This window comes from Pimephales promelas, chromosome 11 (assembly GCF_988280905.1).
Source record: "Pimephales promelas chromosome 11, fPimPro1.hap1.1, whole genome shotgun sequence".
Taxonomy (NCBI): domain Eukaryota; kingdom Metazoa; phylum Chordata; class Actinopteri; order Cypriniformes; family Leuciscidae; genus Pimephales; species Pimephales promelas.
In genome coordinates this window covers 1,127,833-1,150,000 of record NC_142779.1, presented here as the reverse complement: position 1 = coordinate 1,150,000, position 22,168 = coordinate 1,127,833, and the positions used below count along the sequence as shown (strand labels likewise).

The 22,168-nt window shown below is 36.0% G+C and overlaps 1 protein-coding gene across 2 annotated transcripts in view; it reads left to right on the top strand.

Annotated features, from left to right (window-relative positions):
- The window catches only part of hs3st1l1 (heparan sulfate (glucosamine) 3-O-sulfotransferase 1-like1), a 49,389-nt gene extending 31,939 nt beyond the window's left edge, over window positions 1–17,450 (top strand). Inside the window, exons 1-2 of one of the 2 annotated variants that reach the window (XM_089116715.1) lie at window positions 5,956–5,977; window positions 16,162–17,450. In XM_089116715.1, the coding sequence (XP_088972841.1) occupies window positions 16,290–17,204 (915 nt within the window). In that variant the 5' untranslated portion in view covers window positions 5,956–5,977; window positions 16,162–16,289 and the 3' untranslated portion in view covers window positions 17,205–17,450. Of the gene's footprint in view, window positions 1–5,955; window positions 5,978–16,161 lie in introns of those variants that run through there. The other variant, XM_039648425.2, reaches the window with a different exon arrangement.
- The last annotated feature ends 4,718 nt before the right edge of the window (window positions 17,451–22,168 follow it).

The following is a 22,168-nucleotide window of genomic DNA, read 5'->3' as shown; positions in this document are numbered from 1 at the left end:
ATGTGCACAACATCAAACAATCACGTCTCACGGGGACTCGAAACTACACACACTGAAAACACAGTCAACCTCCCCTAATAGTGTGTGTTCAGTCGAGTGTAATTGTGTCCTCTGAGTAAAATACTTTACACGTTTATATGACTTAATTTGCCAGTTGAAATGTTACACTTTTAATGTGCACTTGACTTTCTGACGGTGAATGTAAACATGGCGCGATGTCTGCCGAAAACTCGTCTTTTGTCATTAAGTGTGTGTGTGTTATCGCACTCATTAATGATCTGATGGGCCTCGTCAAACATTTACACCCTCTAAAGAAGCTCTAGTTTTCATTTAATTATGTCAATCATGAATTCAGTGTGAATGTGTCTCGAGCTGAAGCAGAGGAATGAGGAAGAGTGGAGTCACACACACACACACACACACACACACACAATCACAGCCAGTTTAAAAAGAGTGACTGAGTGAGTCAGTGAGTGAGTCGGTGAGTGAGTCAGTGAGTGAGTGAGTCGGTGAGTGAGTGAGTCAGTGAGTGAGTGAGTCAGTAAAGAGTGATTCAGTAAGTGAGTGAGTTAGTGAGTGAGTGGGTGAGTCAGTGAGTGAGTGAGTCAGTGAGTGAGTGAGTGAGTGAGTGAGTGAGTGAGTGAGTGAGTCAGTGAGTGAGTGAGTGAGTCAGTGAGTGAGTGAGTGAGTGAGTCAGTGAGTGAGTCAGTCAGTGAGTCAGTGAGTGAGTGATTCAGTAAGTGAGAGAGTCAGTGAGTGGGTGAGTGAGTCAGTGAGTGAGTGAGTGAGTCAGTGAGTGAGTCAGTGAGTGAGTGAGTCAGTGAGTGGGTCAGTGACTGAGTGAGTGAGTCAGTGAGTGAGTGAGTGATTAAGTGAGTCAGTGAGCGAATCAGTGAGTGAGTCAGTGAGTGGGTGAGTCAGTGAGTGAGTGATTCAGTAAGTGAGAGAGTCAGTGAGTGAGTGAGTCAGTGAGTGAGTCAGTGAGTGAGTGAGTGAGTGAGTCAGTGAGTGAGTCAGTGAGTGAGTCAGTGAGTGAGTGAGTGAGTCAGTGAGTGAGTGAGTGAGTGAGTCAGTGAGTGAGTGAGTGAGTGAGTCAGTGAGTGAGTGAGTCAGTGAGTGAGTGAGTGAGTCAATGAGTCAGTGAGTGAGTGAGTGAGTGAGTCAGTGAGTGAGTGAGTGAGTCAGTGAGTGAGTGAGTGAGTCAGTGAGTGAGTCAGTGAGTGAGTGAGTGATTGAGTGAGTCAATGAGCGAATCAGTGAGCGAGTCAGTGAGTGAGTGAGTCAGTAAGTGAGAGAGTCAGTGAGTGAGTCAGTGAGTGAGTGATTCAGTAAGTGAGAGAGTCAGTGAGTGGGTGAGTCAGTGAGTGAGTGAGTGAGTCAGTGAGTCAGTGAGTGGGTCAGTGACTGAGTGAGTGAGTCAGTGAGTGAGTGAGTGATTAAGTGAGTCAGTGAGCGAATCAGTGAGTGAGTCAGTGAGTGGGTGAGTCAGTGAGTGAGTGATTCAGTAAGTGAGAGAGTCAGTGAGTGAGTGAGTCAGTGAGTGAGTCAGTGACTGAGTGAGTGAGTCAGTGAGTGAGTGAGTGATTGAGTGAGTCAGTGAGCGAATCAGTGAGTGAGTCAGTGAGTGAGTGAGTCAGGGAGTGAGTGAGTCAGTGAGTCAGTGAGTGAGTCAGTGAGTGAGTGAGTCATTAAGTGAGTCAGTGAGTCATTGAGTGAGTGAGTGAGATTGATGAGTGACAGTGATGTGCGCGCTGAGGGCAGAGAGTGAGTGTGAGTGTGTTCAGCAAATTGATGAGCAATAGTGATGTGCGCACCGAGGGGAGAGTGTGTCACTTCGTAGTGCACTTAAGGTCATTAAAAGACAGGGAACGTCATGACTGTGAGAGATTGACCAGTGTCTGAAAGAGAAAGAGCTTTAAATCTGAAAGCAAAGAGCACACATGTTTCTTGTGTTGGGGACGAAGTGTGTTAGCAATCGCTGGCGTGTGTTTCTCTTCTTGCAGGTAATCGCTTCGCTCTCGGGCTTTTGATCGGGCTGTCCCGCTGTTAGTCCGTTAAATGAGCAGTAATATGTGGAGGACATGGAAATGTTGAATTGATTTGTCTGTGTTTGATTGCACGCGTCTGAGTCAAGTGGAGCAGGATCTGAAGGTGTTGTGTGTGTGTGTGTGTGTGTGTGTTTTCACTTTACTTCCCTGTGGGAGAACGTGCCGTCGCTCAGGACGGAAAGAGTGATGGAAGAGTTCTGTTCCCAAACCTCGTTGTCTGACACCTTCAGAGAGGCCAAAATAACCTTTACATCAGTGTTTTAGTATTTAAGGTTTCGTATATTCACCCCAGGTTGAATACGTTTTTTTTTAAACGTTTAAATATGCAAATGAGGCATTATTTAATTAAATACGCACTCATTTATTTTTCAGGATTCTTAGAAAGTTCAAAAGAACAGCATTTATTTAAAATAGAATCTTATCTTTTGTAACGTTAAATGTCTTTACTTTTGAATAATTTAATGCATCCTTGCTGAACAAAGTATTAATGTTTCTGACCCCTAAACTCTTAAATGATATAGCTCAAACCCAGCTTACAGGGAACATACTTCCAATAAACATCAATAAAGTCTTTGTCTGTTCATTGATAATGTTCTCAGAACGTTTGTCTGACATTTTGAATGTTTGTGTGTGTGTGTTTCGGAATGTTCAAAAGTAACTGTTACGTCACAGAATGTTGGAAGAATGATAAAATGGAATGTTTCCTCAATGTTCAAATAACTAAGAAAACAAAAATATTAAGAACTAACATTTTCAAAACTTAAAGGAATTAACTATTTTAAGGAGTTAACTATTTTATTATGTCTCATATATTATGTCCATGCGTTTCTCTTTTACACACTCCTTCCTAAAATAGTTTGAGATCTCTTTTCTCCATCGCTAACTCTCACACATTTTCTGGCTTCAGCGCTCGCAGATCCGGCCCAGAAACAGCCTTATTACTCGCAGATATTGTGCGTTTCTTTTTATAAACATGTTTAAGCCCACGTGCGCCTGATAACAGGTTTAGTGAAATGACAGGCTCTTTGTATCGCTCTGACACGTCGCTCTTTCTTTCTCCCAATTCAAAAGTAATTGATTTGCCTCCTAAAAAACATGGACGCCAGTGCAAAGTGTTTCATACATGTGGTGTGTATATATATGCACATATATCGTCTCAGCAGGTGCATGAATATTTCTGTGTGGCCTTCAGGAATTAAACCTGCATTGAGATGAAAACGGTGTGTGAAACTTGCTAACAGGTCTCACACTCCCGAGCCACACACACTTCAGCACATTTTAATACGTTTCGTCCCTCCCGAGTGAGGAAATGCAGAATAGACGGTTTGCAATTCAAATGAAAAATGCTATTTTCAACACTGAGTTGTGTTTTATATTCACCCTCAAACCATTTTAGCACAGGGGAACGCAATTACATGAGCTGCTGTAAAATAATGCAAAGCCTAATAAAAAATGCTAATTCATTTGGCAGGTTTGCCCCCAAAGTGAGATTTTTCCTGTAAAAAGATTTCCAATTTCTCTTGTACGTTTCGTTGTGAAGCTCTGAGACGCTGGACTAGTCGCTCTGATTCAAATCAAACGTTTTCAGGGATAATACACACGTTTCCAACACGAAGGATGTTTAAAAACGGTAGGCAACAGCGTTATGTAGCTTTATTTTTAATGCTGCATTTACAATGTGTTGGAATCACCATGAGAATGCATTTACAAGTATGCATTCTCAAGTATGCATTCACAAGCATGCATTTACATGCATGCATTCTCAAGCATGCATCTCAAGCATGCATTTACAAGCATGCATTTACAAGTATGCATTCTCAAGTATGCATTCTCAAGTATGCATTCACAAGCATGCATTTACAAGCATGCATTCTCAAGCATGCATCTCAAGTATGCATTTACAAGCATGCATTTACAAGTATGCATTCTCAAGTATGCATTCTCAAGTATGCATTTACAAGCATGCATTCTCAAGCATGCATCTCAAGCATGCATTTACAAGCATGCATTCTCAAGTATGCATCTCAAGTATGCATTCACAAGCATGCATTCTCAAGTATGCATTTACAAGCATGCATTCTCAAGCATGCATTCTCAAGTATGCATTCACAAGCATGCATTCTCAAGTATGCATTCTCAAGTATGCATTTACAAGCATGCATTCTCAAGCATGCATTTACAAGCATGCATTCTCAAGCATGCATTCTCAAGTATGCATTCACAAGCATGCATTCTCAAGTATGCATTCTCAAGTATGCATTTACAAGCATGCATTCTCAAGCATGCATTCTCAAGTATGCATTCTCAAGCATGCATTCTCAAGCATGCATTCTCAGGTATGCATCTCAAGTATGCATTTACAAGCATGCATTTAGAAGTATGCATTCTCAAGTATTACATTTACATTTATTCATTTAGCTGACGCTTTTATCCAAAGCGACTTACAATTGCTATATATATCAGAGGTCACACGCCTCTGGAGCAACTAGGGGTTAAGTGTCTTGCTCAGGGACACATTGGTGTCTCACAGTGGATTCAAACCCCGGTCTCTCACACCAAAGGCATGTGTCTTATCCACTGCGCCATCACCACCATGCATACTATGCATTCTCAAGTATGCATTTACAAGTATGCATTTAGCAAATAATTAGTATAAAATGAATGCATTCCTCGTGAATCCCAATCTCTGCATTGATAGCATCTTTATGTGCTCTTTTTGAGCTCAGAAATGTCACATAATATGATAAATCTGCTGATACTATGTAATACAAGTTCTTTCTAATCTAAAATGGACTGTTTACCCAGTTTTTGTGCATGCAATATCTTGCTTATTGAAATTGTTATCAAAGGTTAGCAATCCCAGAATGCACTACGATTGTGACAATATTCTTTCAAGAAGAGAGAGAGTATAACTGTGATTTATATTTCATTCAATACTGAAAAAAGTCTATAAACTGTATTATCTAATTACAAATGTACTGTTTTACTCTATACGCTTGTCTACTGCGCTCTAAAAAAACTACCACAACAAATGCATGGTTGCAAGATAAAAAAATGATCATTAATTTAAAACTTTTAAGTGGCAAACAATATATGGATGAGTTATGTTGATATCATAGTGTACATCAACTTAATATGGTGTGTCATTTAAAACCAATATGTCATCAATATATATATATATATATATATATTTAAATGAAATGTTTTGATAATTTTTTTTTATATTGGGCAGTGGATTTCTAGTCCCCAAGATACTTTGCAAGATTAGATAAAGAGAATAAATATTAGAATTAAGTGTTATTTTATGCAATTTTTCCAGTAAAGGGAAAGACAGTGTTTGATGCAGTTATATTTGGCATTTAATAGAGTTTCTGTTAAGTTGAAGTTTTTGATCACATGATCACATCTTACTTGTTTAATAAATCTAGCATCCACTATAATGTCTGTTAATGTGAGCTGGAATAGATAAGCTTAATTGTTTCCAGGGCCACCAATTAAATGAATTAGGAAGTTTAGTTTTTGCTTATTTAACTCAATCAATTTTAAGTTGCGATGGATTTCTAGTTTTGGCAACATCTCATTCATCTCTGTGGATAAGACAATCCTGCACTGCAATAATGGATAATCACACTTTACTCAATATTTATGTGCAACTTTGCAACTCAAACTCTATTAGAAGCAATAATTTGAACTTGATGAGCGCTGATGGTGTAGTTTATCGTGAGGAAGTGCACTAGACTGTAGTGTGCACTAAAGCACCTGATGCTGACTGAAGTGTATTTGGGGATTGTGTGTTTGAAAGGGTGTTTCCCTAAAGCTTGGTTTTCTTCCTCAAACGAACGAACGAACATGTGCAATGCTCCCTCGAGTCACCTCAAACACTTCAGCCTTCCTGCTCGGAAACGGCTCTTTCTCGTTCTGTTTTCAAGGTGAGGTGGGAATTGTTGTGATGATGATTTCATGCGGGCATATTTGCGTTATGAATGAGACGTTTGATTACATGCTCTAACTGGCCTTCTGTTGGGGGATCGAGAGATGAGACAGAAAGAGAAAGAGAGAGACACAAGCATCAGGACGCGTTTGAAGGCAGTGAAAGTGTCCAAGAAGACAAAGAAGAGAGTAAAACTGTGTGTGTGTGTGTGTGTGTGTGTGTGTCTCACAAAGCCTGCCAAGAACGAGTATTCACCCCCAACTCAAAGAAGAAAGCTGCTGTCTTTTAGCATGAAGAAACAGAATTGTAGCCTACAGCGACTAAAGTACGTTCTTAAGATGTTGTACGATTTTAATCACATTGAAAAGTGAGTTTCTGTATGACTAAAAAGTGTCAAGCATTGCATATATTTCATAGATTAAAAATAGCTTTTAAATCACACAAACTGGCAAAAGATAAGCTGCTCTAAAACATATTCTTCCCTTCAAAATTGATTTTAAATAAAGTGATATTGAAATTAAAAAATGACAATTTTTATTATGGAGCATAAAGATCTTTTTTTAGTTTCATATTAAAGGTACACTATGTAACTTTTGGCCCTCTAGTGGTTAAATAAGGAACACACAGTCACTCAACTAACCCCTGCCACACACATACACATACTTTCAAAACATTTTTCTGAGCAAAAATCCTTTTTTATTACTATTTAATATCTTTTTCTTTTGTTTGTGAGATCTGACCTAAAAATATGACCAGAAATGTTAAGAAAAAGTGTAAAAATATAAGAGGTGCTCCGTTAGTGTGAGTGACAGAAAGAGTGCAGGAGTAAAGCGCCAGCAGAGGAGAATGAGCTTTACTGAGTCTGAGTGTGTGTGTGTGTGTGTGTGTCCCATCATCCCTTCTGATGAGAGCGCAGAACTGCAGTGTCCTGATACACACTCTTCCTCCCATGATCCTCCAGCTCCTCCTCATCCGGCTGGAGCGCCGAACCCCCGGAGTCTCACCGCAGGGCATCAGCACACGCGTGTGTGTGTTAAAAATAAAGGGGAACCTTTCAGTGAACAGTTTCTTTGTTCTGAAAAGTTATAATAACTTTTATTAACCGTAATCTAAAGAACGTTTTCCACCATAAAGAACCTTGTGTGTTGTGGAAAAAATGGACAGAATCGCAGAATCCAGTCATAGAAATGTCAAATTTTGGATATAAACTATATTGTGTGTGAATATTCACTAAGCCTCTTATATTTTTACACTTTATCTGAACATTTCTGGTCATATTTTAGGTCACAATTCAACTAAAAGAAAACAACAAAAAAGATTTTACATAGTATAGTTGTGATGCCGGTGCCTAAATGTGGCAGAAACAGGAAGGAGGCTGGATCCAAACGCAGTGTAGAGGCTTTATTTAGACAAACTACATCTTTTAACAAAGATTCAGAAACAGGGCTCAGGACTCAGAAACAGGAGTGACAAACATCGACCTCACACGTACAACAACTCACAAACTAAGACATAAACACAGGGCTTAAATAATGAGACAAGCAAACTTAACAAGGTAACAAGGGGGCGTGGACAATAGGAAACACCTGGAAAACTCAATAGACAGGGAACCACTAATAATACAAAGACAAAGACAAAACCACAACATGACAATAGTAGATGTTAAATAGTGTGTGTGTGTGTGTGTGTGTGTGTGTAAAAATTAAAGCGCAAAAAGACTGCTATTAAAATATGAATAAATTAGAAATTTGTTAATGAATATCACAATTTTTCTTCCGTGTTTTAATTTTAACAGTAAATCATAAATGTATTGTAATTTGTATTGTATTATAATAATTTGTAAAGATTCTACGAATTCAATGGATCAGGTGTGCATTAATTTTTTTTTAATTAACAAAATCCAGAAAGATTACATAATTTGTGGAAAATAAAACAGAATTTGAATAAATATTTAAATAAATACAATTTTTTTGAAGGCCCTTAAAATTAAATTATTAATAAATTAAATATACAATTTGCATCAATTTATTAATATTTTAAATAATTATTTAGATAACTAAAATTGAATGAGATGGGGAGGAAGTGGAATCCAGAAAAATTAACTTAAAAACATAAAATGATATTTGGGAAAAAATCAACTGTAAAGATTTTAATAACTTAAAAAAACTTTTTTACACTATAACGTACAGAAGCCCTGAACCGCAATATAAAAAAATAATGTAAAAAAAAAAAATCTAGCATTTTGAGATTAAAGTCGAAACGTTTAGACTTTAATCTAAAAAAAAAACCCAATTGTTAAAAAAAAAAAATCTAGCATTTCGAGATTAAAGTCGAAACGTTTAGACTTTAATCTAAAAAAAAAAAACCAATTGTTAAAAAAAAAAATCTAGCATTTCGAGATTAAAGTCGAAACGGTTCGACTTTAATCTCGAAATGCTAGTTTTTTTTTAACTTTTATTAACATTTTTTTTTTAGATTAAAGTCGAAATGTTTCAACTTTAATCTCGAAATGCTAGATTTTTTTTTTTACTTTTTTTTACAATTAGTTTTTTTTTTTAGATTAAAGTCAAAACTTTTCTACTTTAATCTCGAAATGCTAGATTTTTTTTAAAACTTTTTTTTTTTACAATCATTTTTAGATTAAAGTCGAAATGTTTCGACTTTAATCCCGAAATGCTAAAAAAAAAATTTTTTTTAACTTTTTTTACAATTTTTTTTTTTAGATTAAAGTTGAAAAGTTTCGACTTTAATCTCGAAATGCTAGATTTTTTTTTTTTTTTTTTACGTTGTGGTTCAGGGCTTCCGTAATAACGAACCTTAGAACGACTCCGTGAGTGTAATTATCAGACCTGTTCGTTGGGCGTCACGTTTCCTGGTGTTACAGCGAGAGAAGTGTTAATGTTTCAGTTCGTCTCGTGTTATCTATCGTCTCGCACCGCTCGTCTCCACAAATCCTCCTTATCGGCTGTAAAAACAGTTGTGATACTGTGGGAAAGAGCACTAGTATCAGGCTTCATTGGATTAATTATTGTTTTATGCTAATCGCTCAGAAGAGGCTCTGCTAAGCGTCACACTCCCCGCGGTTTCATCTCGTCTCGAAGAAACGCCGAGACTCAGACAGAAGCGGGCGCTTTGGGTAATTAGTGGCTCTTTGTGTCCCGTGGAGAGACCTGTAGCTCGACACACGTGTGTGTGTGTGTATGCGTCAACACACACATTCATCATCTGAGCTGTAGTCAGAGACTCGTAGTGTGCAGACAGAGGAATACATCAAGAGCCGCTAACACATTGCTTCTGGAAATAGATCCAGCTGACGGAAGCAGAGACGTGTGCGACTGTGGAAAAGCGATGTTAGGACTGTAATGGCATGTTTAGCACTCAATATCTGTAAATGTAATTGTATTGTGCTATTAAAGGTTCCTAATGTTGTTGAGGCATCTCCTACAACAGGTTCACACGCATCTGATGTCAGAAACACTTTATTTCCACTGCAGCGTCAGAGTCTGAACCGCTTCAGTCTCTCTAAACTCCGCCTCTCTGAGAGCTGCTCTGCTCTGATTGGTCAGAAACTAAACGCTCATTAGCATATCTAAATCTTCCTCAGCACTTTGATGCACAGTGATACGAACAGTAAAGATTTGACAATTTTACAGTTTCAATCCCACAAAAATGTAGGATTTTTTTTAAATTGAATACCACTGACGTTACAGGATAGATAACATGTTTTTATTTAATTCATTTATTATATACTTGACTATTACTTGATTGTAATGTTATTTTACTTATTTCGTTAATTAATGTATTAAATTTCTGTAATTTTTTTGGAAGCTATGAGTCTTTAAATTCTTCTGACCATTAGGGTCAACTCTTGTTTTTTGTCTTATGCCGACTCATTTGGTTCTAAACATATGAAAACATATCTGTAATATTATGTATTAAAGGTTTATGTCCATACAATGCAAGTCATTTATAGTAGGCTACTTTTAAAGTGACTTACAGTGCATTGAAGTTTTTCATTTTATCAGCTCATGCTTTCCCTGGAAATGTATTTGCATTGAAAGTAAAGTGCAAATGAAGCGAGATGTTGTTTTTTCTGTGGTATCTAATGCTGGAAACGTGCTGGTGTCATTGGCTCCCGTGAGCCTGATTGGTTTAGACAGTCACTCGCTGTTAGCATCAGGCCTTCAGCTCTTCTACTGTTTCATCACAGACATCAGGAGAGAGAGAGAGAGAGAGGGAGAGGGAGAGAGAGAGAGTGTGTGTGTGTGTGTGAGAGTAAGTAAGTGAGTGTGTGTGTGTGTGTGTGTGTTTGTGTGAGTTAGTTAGTTAGTTAGTTAGTTAGTTAGTTAGTTAGTTAGTTAGTTACTTAGTTAGTTAGTTAGTTAGTTAGTTAAATCCATTTTATTTTTCCCAAATTCCATGTTTTTTTTCTGTTTTTAATTTCCTGGATTCAATTTTGTTTGTATCATTTTATTTTATTTATTAATTCTAATTTTATTTAAATGTTAGTACTCAAAAAAAGATGTCTGATCAATTTTAATTAATAAAACTTAAAAAAAATCAACAATTTATTACAATTTTAAAATAGAGCACTATGAAATTATTATTATTATATTTCCCAAATTCCATGTTTTCTCTTTGAACTTTTCATTCCATTTTTAATGGTTTGATTAAATGTTAATAATCAAAAATTTAATTTGCCCAACTTTAACAATTTAATAACTCTCTACGGCTCCATGAAATGTCTAATTTGTTTCCCATTCTCTTATGAATGGTTTAATTCGATTTTAATCATCATAAATGGTGATGTCCAATCAAATTCTTAAATCAATATTTTATTAAAAATTGGGCTCTGTACAATGATATTGCTTAAGAAATATATTTAGCCGTACTACTGTATAGTTACTGTTTGGTGTCATTGTGCATGTAGGTTGTCTTCATGAAAATTGAAAAAAAAAATAAAAATAAAAATTGGGCTCTACACTGTAAAAATGAATATGCTTATCTAATCAATAAAATTGTGGCAACAGATTACAAGCAATATTATTTATTAAATTGAACAAATTAGAATTGAGTAATAGTTAACCAAATTAATATTCTAATTAATTCTAATTTGTACAAATTAATTAATAATATTGCTTGTAATATGTTGCCACAATTTTATTGATTAGATAAAGCATATTATTTTTTTCAGTGTAAGAAATATGTTTTATTTTTTAAGAAATTCTGTAATTTTCTGTATTCTTTGTTATGATTTAATCAAACAAATGTATAAATCTAACAATTTAATCTACAAAAAAATAGTACAACATTTGAACATCATTTTTGGTATAGTTTACTTCTACTTTTAAAATTGTGTGATATTCCTTAAAACATTGTATTATTGTTGTTACTTCTTTTCAATAGCCATTTCTCACTATTTCAAGTTAAACTCTACTTTTCTCAGGTGAAGAGCTTGTCGTGAAGAGTTTTATTTATTTGCGTGACATTACACCGTAAGATGCGTGTGTGTGTGTGTGTGTGTGTGACAGGATTCTGCAGTGTTTTCCACCCTTGTTTTGTAATTCTAAGGTGTTTTATTGAAAGTAAACCAGCTTGACCAGCGAATAGCGGTTTGAAGTGGCGATTCATAAAACAACATGATTAATACGTGATTATTATCTACTTGACTTGACTTTAGTTTGGATGATGTGTTCTCAGAGCCGGTGTAATGGTGTCTCAGTGAAAGAGTGCAGATGGCTGTAATCTGTAATAGAGTTACAAGCTTTAATCAGTTCGGAGAGCGGCGGGTAAATGCCATGGAAGTGACCTTTCCCTGCCGGAGTATTGTGACTGGAGGCCTGGGCTGTTTGGTCTGTGTAAGAGAGTCTGTTAACTGTGTCTTTGGAATCTGATGAAGCGTAAAGGTCAGGAGATGTTTGTGATTCGGCATATTTGCATGGGATACTTTGAACTCAATCAGCGAGTCCTTTAGAGGATTTCTCCCCGTTTCGCTCTCATATCCCTCCTCGTCTCACTGCGTTCCTGTGATTTTGACCTTGGCTTTTCTTTAAGTCCACTGAAGCGATCTACGCCTTCCTTCGCTCAGTTAGTGCTGGATATCTAGTGCTTGTTCAGTCTCTTATAAAACTAACCTTATAGGTTTCATTTCTCCCCCAATTTTTTTTTGCTTTCATTTTTCATGACTCAATTTAAATGTTAATCATCAAAAAGTATGTCTAAACCATTGACTTCATAAATCTTTAACAATGTAATAATATATCAATATGTTAAATTCCATGTTTATCATCTATATTTTTTAGGATTACGTTTTTGATGGGTTTGTTACATTTTTACTAACATTATTAACTTTGATAACTTATAACTTAATATGTTTTACCATTAATACTAATATTTTTGAGCCTGGATTTAGTGATGTTGCATGCATGCTCAGAGTCTATTTGATCTAAGTTGCAAATCAGATACAAACTATTTAACTGGCTTGAATATTGGATCTATTTGGAGGAAACCTGAATAATTTTGGTCACATTTTCTCAGGAGGGTCTTGGATCAGCATGACATTGAATAAATAGGGATAATGTGACTCAGAAGTGCGTCCGTGAGCACTTAACATATATATATATATATATATATATATTAATTCTTTAAATCCTCACTTGCCTGGTTTATGCTACTCTGAGCAATGTTTGAACTTTGTATTTTGAGCACTCCTTTTGTTATTATTGCCTCTTCACGATGATTTGTATGGTTTAGTCCTCAGATAAAAGCGTCTGCAAATGACTAAATGTAAATTAATAAAATAATTTAACAGGGAAATTGATGAAACCTATAATGATATCTAAAATAACACTGATTCAGCGCTAAGTAGAGCATTGAATTAGCAAATTACACATTTAAAGACATTTTAATCTTTTTTTTTTTTACAAATATAGATTTGAGTGGTAATGATTTGCAAGTAAAAAGAGGAAAACATACATAGCTAAGTTTTCCATTTAAAGTTGCAAATTTTAACTTATTCATAAAACTGTAATATTGCATAAATCACTCGTGAATGAAGCAGCGTTTCCATCCAATGTGTTCAAGAGAAAAAAATTGTGACTTCCTAGGTAACTGGTGTAAAATATCAGTATCAGTAATACAAGTGTACGTTTCTGCAATCTCTTTCCCTTGATCATAAATGACGAAAATCTGTATTTCAGAACAAGCAAACCAACATTAGAGATCATGCGATGCCATTGGTCCGCTGTCATCCAATTCATCTGCTGAGGAAAAGTCACATGTGGTTTTGAGGGATTTATTCTGTTAACATGTTTCTATCGTAGTTTATGTGCTTTATTATTAGGGATGCACAATATATCGGCCACCGTATCGGTATCGGCCGAAATATGATAATTTTTTAATGTTTTCGGCCCGACAAGAAAATTAAGCTGATAAATAATTATTTCCTCCAGCTGAGAGACTGTTCAACATGATGGTTTTAAATTGCTTGAAATATGATAGAAATCCAGTTAAAGTGCAACATGTGCAGCGCAAATCTGTCATATCGGCTACATAAATATATATAATGAGAATATCATAATTGTGTTTGTATCTTGGCTTTTAATGGTGGAGACTTTTGTTTTTGTAATTAGGCTCTTTATCAAAAATTATATAGAAATTTGGATTTAGATTTATCAGCCAATATATCGGTTATCGGCTTTCAAATATAAAGAATTATCGGTTATCGGTATCGGCCAAAATTGTCACATTGGTCCATCGCTACTAATTATTAACTTATCTTTACTTCTTTGTGTTTTCCAGATGCAAAATATGCACAAAATATCAGTAATAAAAGTGTACGTTTCTGCAATCTCTTTTCCCCTCCATCATAAATGACTCGGCGTTTCAGAACCAGCAAACCAACATTAGAGATCATGCGATGCCATTGGTCCGCTGTCATCCAGTCATCCAATCACAGCCTCTGCTGAGGAAAAGTCACATGTGGTTTTGAGGGATTTATTCTGTAAACATGTTTCTATCGTAGTTTATGTGCTTTATTATTAGGGATGCACAATATATCGGCCACCGTATCGGTATCGGCCGAAATATGATCATTTTTAATGTTTTCGGCCCGACAAGAAAATTAAGCCGATAAATAATGTATTATTTCCTCCAGCTGAGAGACTGTTCAACATGATGGTTTTAAATTGCTTGAAATATGATAGAAATCACTTTAAAAGGAAAATCCAGTTAAAGTGCAACATGTGCAGCGCAAATCTGTCATATCGGCTACATAAATATATATAATGAGAATATCATAATTGTGTTTGTATCTTGGCTTTTAATGGTGGAGACTTTTGTTTTTGTAATTAGGCTCTTTATTAAAAATTATATAGAAATTTGGATTTAGATTTATCAGCCAATATATATCGGTTATCGGCTTTCAAATATAAAGAATTATCGGTTATCGGTATCGGCCAAAATTGTCACATTGGTCCATCCCTACTAATTATTAACTTATCTTTACTTCTTTGTGTTTTCCAGATGCAAAAAATGCACTAAATATATCAGTAATAAAAGTGTATGTTTCTGCAATCTCTTTTTCCCTCCTTCATAAATGACTCGGCGTTTCAGAACCAGCAAACCAACATTAGAGATCATGCGATGCCATTGGTCCGCTGTCATCCAGTCATCCAATCACAGCCTCTGCTGAGGAAAAGTCACATGTGGTTTTGAGGGATTTATTCTGTTAACATGTTTCTATCGTAGTTTATGTGCTTTATTATTAGGGATGCACAATATATCGGCCACCGTACCGGTATCGGCCGAAATATGATCATTTTTAATGCTTCAATTTAGCCGATATATTGAAGCCGATAAATAATGTATTATTTCCTCCAGCTGAGAGACTGTTCAACATGATGGTTTTAAATTGCTTGAAATATGATAGAAATCACTTTAAAAGGACAATCCAGTTAAAGTGCAACATGTGCAGCGCAAATCTGTCATATCGGCTACATAAATATATATAATGAGAATATCATAATTGTGTTTGTATCTTGGCTTTTAATGGTGGAGACGTTTGTTTTTGTATCTAGGCTCTTTTTAGAAATTATATAGAAATTTGGATTTAGATTTATCAGCCAATATATCGGTTATCGGCTTTCAAATATAAAGAATTATCGGTTATCGGTATCGGCCAAAATTGTCACATTGGTCCATCCCTACTTATTATTAACTTATCTTTACTTCTTTGTGTTTTCCAGATGCAAAAAATGCGCAAAATATCAGTAATAAAAGTGTATGTTTCTGCAATCTCTTTTTCCCTCCATCATAAATGATTCGGTGTTTCAGAACCAGCAAATCAACACTAGAGATCATGCGATGCCATTGGTCCGCTGTCATCCAGTCATCCAATCACAGCCTCTGCTGAGGAAAAGTCACATGTGGTTTTGAGGGATTTATTCTGTTAACATGTTTCTATCGTAGTTTATGTGCTTTAGTTTATTATTAGGGATGCACAATATATCGGCCATCGTATCGGTATCGGCCGAAATATGATCATTTTTAATGTTTTCGGCCCGACAAGAAAATTAAGCCGATAAATAATGTATTATTTCCTCCAGCTGAGAGACTGTTCAACATGATGGTTTTAAATTGCTTGAAATATGATAGAAATCCAGTTAAAGTCCAACATGTGCAGCGCAAATCTGTCATATCGGCTACATAAATATATATAATGAGAATATCATAATTGTGTTTGTATTTTGGCTTTTAATGGTGGAGACGTTTGTTTTTGTATCTAGGCTCTTTTTAGAAATTTGGATTTTGATTTATCAGCCAATATATCGGTTATCGGCTTTCGAATATAAAGAATTATCGGTTATCGGTTTTCGGTATCGTCCAAAATTGTCATATTGGTCCATCCCTACTAATTATTAACTTATCTTTACTTCTTTGTGTTTTCCAGATGCAAAATATGCACAAAATATCATTAATAAAAGTGTATGTTTCTGCAATCTCTTTCCCTCCATCATATAAATGACTCGGCGATTCAGAACCAACAAACCAACATTAGAGATCATGCGATGCCATTGGTCCGCTGTCATCCAGTCATCCAATCACAGCCTCTGCTGAGGAAATTGTAGTGTTGTAGTTTATGTGCATGTCTTATTATTAACTTATCTTCTTTGTGTTTTCCAGATGCACTTTGGACCGGTGGCCACACCTCGTCCCTGAACGCCCAGCTCGAAGAACCCGCCATCGCTTGACTGAACACACACCGTCGCATCTTCAACACAACCCGCCGTTTATCCTCTCCAACCCTCTCCATGGCTAATCTTCTGAGTTACGCGTTGTTCCTGGTCCTCCGGACGTACGCCGCTCCTCCCGAGTTCATCCAAGTGACTCCGGTGCCGGAAAACCCTGGAAACGAGACGTTCACCCCTTCTTTGATCCCGCCTCCAGGAACCAGCAAACACGCTCCTCACAGCATCATCGTCGGCGTTCGGAAAGGAGGAACGAGAGCGTTGCTGGAAATGCTGGATATCCATCCCGAAGTGGCAGCGGCCGCCACTGAAGTCCACTTCTTCGACTGGGACGAGAACTACGCCAAAGGCTTCGATTGGTATCGCGAACAAATGCCGTATTCGTTCCCTCACCAGATCACGGTGGAGAAGACGCCGGGGTATTTCACGTCTCCGGTCGCTCCCGCGCGGATCCACGCCATGAACTCGTCCATCAGACTCTTGCTGATCCTCAGAGACCCAACGGAGAGAGTCATCTCGGATTACACGCAGGTCTACTTCAACCGGCTGGAGAACCACAAGCCCGTTCAGGCCATCGAGAACATGCTGGTGAAGAACGGCGCGCTCAACACGCGCTACAAAGCCATCCAGCGAAGTCTTTACGACGTGCACATGAGGAACTGGCTCCAGCACTTTCCTCTCGAGCAGATCCACATTGTGGACGGGGACACGCTGATCCACGACCCGCTGCCCGAGCTCCAGCGAGTCGAACGCTTCCTCCATCTCCCGCCGCGGATCGTGGCGTCCAACTTCTACTTTAACCAAACCAAAGGCTTCTATTGCATCCGTAGTGATGGACTTGAGCGATGCCTTCATGAGTCTAAAGGACGTCCTCATCCTCCGGTTAACGACGCGGTTCTCCGTCAACTGCGTTCGTATTTACGCCAACACAACCTGAACTTCTTCCGGCTCATAGGTCGGAGCTTTAACTGGCAGTAGTGGGAGGAGCTAGAACTCGCATTTTGACCAATCAGAGTGGCCGGGTTGCTGATTGACAGGTGTACAAACTCCTCCCCCTCAGAACAATCACGAACAATCGGACGAATACGATATTAAAACAGGGACTGCGAGGGGAAGATCTTTGCTGTCGAGTGTCTTTGTCGTGACGAAGTTACCCGAGACGAATTCTCTCTGTTCGTTTGATATTCTTGTACTTGATGATAATAAATGGTTTTGCTTCCTGAATGTCGTGTCCGTTTCTTCAGCTGAGCTTGCTAGTACATGCATAGTAATGTCAAAACTGAACGAACACAGAAACTCGGACTCGTCTTTTATCACCCAGAGTTTGTGACGGAGACTGTCTAAATGTAAATTATTCTTATTACATTCGGGTGTACCTGCCAAATAAACCAATGCACATAATTTGTTGATTTAGGTTGAAATTATTTTATTATGCGAGAAAATGATAAGAGACACTGACAGTCAATTATAGTTTAGTGTCGTACTATTAAAAAATGATAAAATAACATTTTGCATTAATTTGGGGGCTTATTTGGGGGATAATTTTAATATCTGGTATTATTAAGCACGCCACAATAAAAAAAAAAATGTAAATGATGCAGTCTCTGTGCATGGGCATGTTAATTTAGAATTAAATTAATTCTATTATAGTTTTTTACATGCATGTATGTATGTACACTGTAAAAAATATTTTCAAGATTTGTTATCATTTTCTTTTGTCAAAGCAACTTTATTTAGTTGAGATGACTTATTATTTTGAGTTTCTGATGGTTAAATTAATCTACTTCATTGTATTAACTCACTTTTTCCAGTTCAATCAACTTAAAGTTTTAAGGCAACCCACGTTACTTACTTTTTTAAGTTAAACCAACAATTTTTTTTTACAGTGTAGTAATCACAATATTTTTTCTTTTGTCAAATCAACTTAAATAATTTATTTAGTTCAGATAACATATAATTTTGAGTTTCTGATGGTTAAATTAATCTCCTTCATTGTATTAACTCGTTTTCTTTTTCCAGTTCATTTAACTTAAAATTTTAAGGCAACCAGGTTACTTACTTTTTTAAGTTAAACCATCAATATTTTTTTACAGTGATATAAATATATATATAATTTTCTTTTATTTTAGTTATTAGTTTAATTTGTAGTACTTTTGTTCTATGTTTTTTCTCACATGTATTACTTTTAGGGTGTTAAAATATTTCTAAATGGTTTTAATTCATTTTTATTTCAGTTTTAGTTTTAAATCAGTTTTAGTATTATTATTATTATTGAGTTAATCATTTTCTTAAATATTTAAATATCTTAAAACCTGTTGCGAAAGCCCCATTTGAATTTTCATTCATCTAATATTTACTCTATTTCAGCTTTATTTTAATCAACATTAATGCTTTTTAATAGTTTTAGTGAATAGTTAACCCGTGCAGTGCTGAATATATGATGATCAGAATTTTTGTTGGCCAAAAGTAAAAGGTACTGATCATGAATGTCTAGAATCATCTACTAAGTGCAAATATCAGTTTCAGCAGAACTTTTAATTTTTTGCAAGTAACAAACACCTGAGGGTCGGTGACACACACTCCTGTCAGAATCTGAAGCTGAAACTGGACTGAGTCCTGACAACCGCAGTTAAACCGAAGATTAAAACACATGTGGATTACCAGAACTGGAGAGATCAGGAAATTGGAGTGAGAAAACAGCATCCGCTCTTTATCTTCCTCATCCTCCGTTCCCTCTCCTCTCTCACACCCTATCACTGCCTCAATCTCCACTTCCTTCCAACTCATCATTTTCCCCATCTTCCTGATGTTTGAAACCTGCTGTTTAGCGTGTGTGTGTGTGTTGAAGAGTGATCTGGATTATGAAAGGTTCTGTGTGTTGAGTGTAACTCACTAATGACTCGTGACACGAACAGATCCTGCGTTTCTGAACTCTTCCCGTCCTCTGAACACGCTGACCTCAGCGCAGCTTCATTCATATTTCTGCCCGCCGATGTTCATGAATAATCGTGACTGTGAAGTGAATGTTAAGAACTTCATATTCATGGGAGACGAAGCGCTGAATCCATCAGTTCTGAGCTTTAATATGTTCTCTGGAGCTTTAAAGGCTTTGAAGGTTCGTCTGGAATGTAATTTCACATGCTTTTCTCATGTTTAGTTGGTTTTGGTGTTTAAAAATGTTTTTAAATGGTTTTAATGTATTTTTTATTTTGTTTCACTTCAGTTCTTGATATTGCTGCGTTCACGCCATGGTCGCTCTAAGTGTGTGTAAAGCTTTTTTCACAATTAAGACTTTTTACTCACAATTGTGACTTTACTTACAATTATGACTTTTCTCACAATTATCACTTTTCTCACAATTATCACTTTTCTCACAATTATGACTTTTCTCACAATTTTGACTTTCACAATTAAATTTTTACTCACAATTAATTTTTTACTCACAATTATTTTTTTCCCTCACAATTAATTTTTTCATCACAATTATTTTTACTTACAATTATGACTTTTCTCACAATTATGACTTTTCTCACAATTTTGACTTTCACAATTAATTTTTTACTCACAATTATTTTTTCCCTCACAATTATGACTTTACTCACAATTAATTTTTTCCTCACAATTAATTTTTTACTCACAATTATTTTTTTCCCTCACAATTATGACTTTACTCACAATTTTGACTTTCAAAATTAATTTTTTACTCACAATTATTTTTTCCCTCACAATTTTGACTTTCACAATTATTTTTTTACTCACAATTAATTTTTTACTCACAATTATTTTTTTCCCTCACAATTATGACTTTACTCACAATTATGACTTTTCTCACAATTTTGACTTTCACAATTAATTTTTTCCTCACAATTAATTTTTTACTCACAATTATTTTTTTCCCTCACAATTATGACTTTACTCACAATTCATTTTTTCCTCAGTTAATCTTTTAATCACAATTAATTTTTTTCCTTACAATTATGACTTTACTCAATTAATTTTTTCCTCACAGTTAATGTTTTACTCACAATTGACTTTTCTCACAATTAAGAATTTTTAACTCACAATTGTGACTTCTCACAATTATGACTTTACTCACAATTATGACTTTTTACTCACAATTTTGACTTTTCTCACAATCATGACTTTTTACTCACAATTGCAAGTTTATATCAACCAATTCTCACCTCTCATCATTCAAACGTTTCCTTGCAATTCGGATTTTTTTCTTTTCTTTTTTGTATAATTGATAGTCCTAATTCTGACCTTATAACATCAAATTGCAACTTTATATAACACAATTCTAATACTCACAGATATTCATAACGAATGACCGTGATTGTGAAGTGAATGTTAAAAAGCAAAACCGATCAGAGGATCATATTCCTATTCATAGAGACGAAGCCATAAATACACTGATCCCTGAACAGCCTCCGTTCTGCACTTTAATGCGCTCTCTTGAGCTCTAGGCTTTCTGATCCAGAGAACAGTGTCACGTCTTCAGGGATATAACAGCCCGAGGTGAGCGCAAAAAATAAAAAATAACTGTAAAAAAATAATCTGATTTTAACGGTAAAAATGCTACAGTGAAAAATTAATTAATTTGTTAACGGAAAGTTTCTTTTCTATATACGGTACACAATGCAATGTGTTTTCCTTGACCTTTCATTTCCAGTGTAGTGAATGATTCAGAATATCAGATGTGATTTTTCATACACCGTCATAATTTAGTTAAACCGCTACAAGTTTGAAGAAAAACAAAAGTGAAGCAATTTTTTAGCCAAATGTTAACAAGAGTTTGAGGTCAGTTTTTTATACTTTTGGAAAGAAATTAACACTTTTTATTCAGCAGGGATGCATTAAATTGATCAAAAGTGCCAGTAAAGATACTTCAACCAGTTCGACAGTGACCCCTGGCGTGACCCCTGCATGACCTGTCTGATCCAGTGTGTGTTTTTCGATCACTCAGCTTGAAGTGAACACACTCGAGGGACGATGCTCAGGTCACACACTCCACTTTTACAGGTTATTGACACACACACACACACACTGGTTTTCATTGTTTTCTAGACACTATTTGTCATTTCAATCCTGTCCGAACCGAAGCGTCCTCAGGAAGAGCAGCTTTACTGTGCATTTACACCTTTATTATTAAACCATGTGAAATAACAGGTGCTGCATCCTATCAGATGTCAAGAGAAGATTAGATCATATTATTTAGATTTCTTATGCATCTGTTTACATTTTCAGATTTTCTATTTTTACTGGAATAAAGTAGTACAAAATATTCTCATTACATTGATGATAATTTGCATGGAAAATTGCTTAATTGTTATCAAAATGTCAAAATGCATTTTTTCAGACTTGAAGAGAAGCTTGTATAATATTTTTTTTTATTTCTTATGCATCTGTTTTGATAATTTCATAATTATTTTGACATATTTTTTTGGAAAGCATTTTTATTTGAAGCTACACTGTGTGATTTTTACTCCCATCTAGCGGTGAAAAGATATACCACCATCCAGTGAATATTAGTTTCTGTTCCTTTCAATTTCGATTTCGTTTTAACTCCTACGGTGGCCAATGTAGTCCTAGATTAATATGGCTTCCGGTTCGACCTCGTCCATTAGTGTTAACTCAAACATAAACGCGAAAGGCGAAGCTTGAATTAACGGATATGTCCCTCTTTGGCTATTGTACTTTCAAGATGGAGGGGCAACACGGAGAGCGACATTAGAACTACTTACCCGTATGTATTTTCAATGGCATATTACCGTACAGTCACGAGAATATGCTACTTTATTACTTGAACGAAGTAAATATACATTAATGAGCACATATATTTTCGAAAGAACTAAGTGTTTTTAGCTAATAAACTAAAAGAGTTACACAGTGTAGCTATAATATTGTGAATATTATGTGCTTTATAAATAAACTTGCCTGGT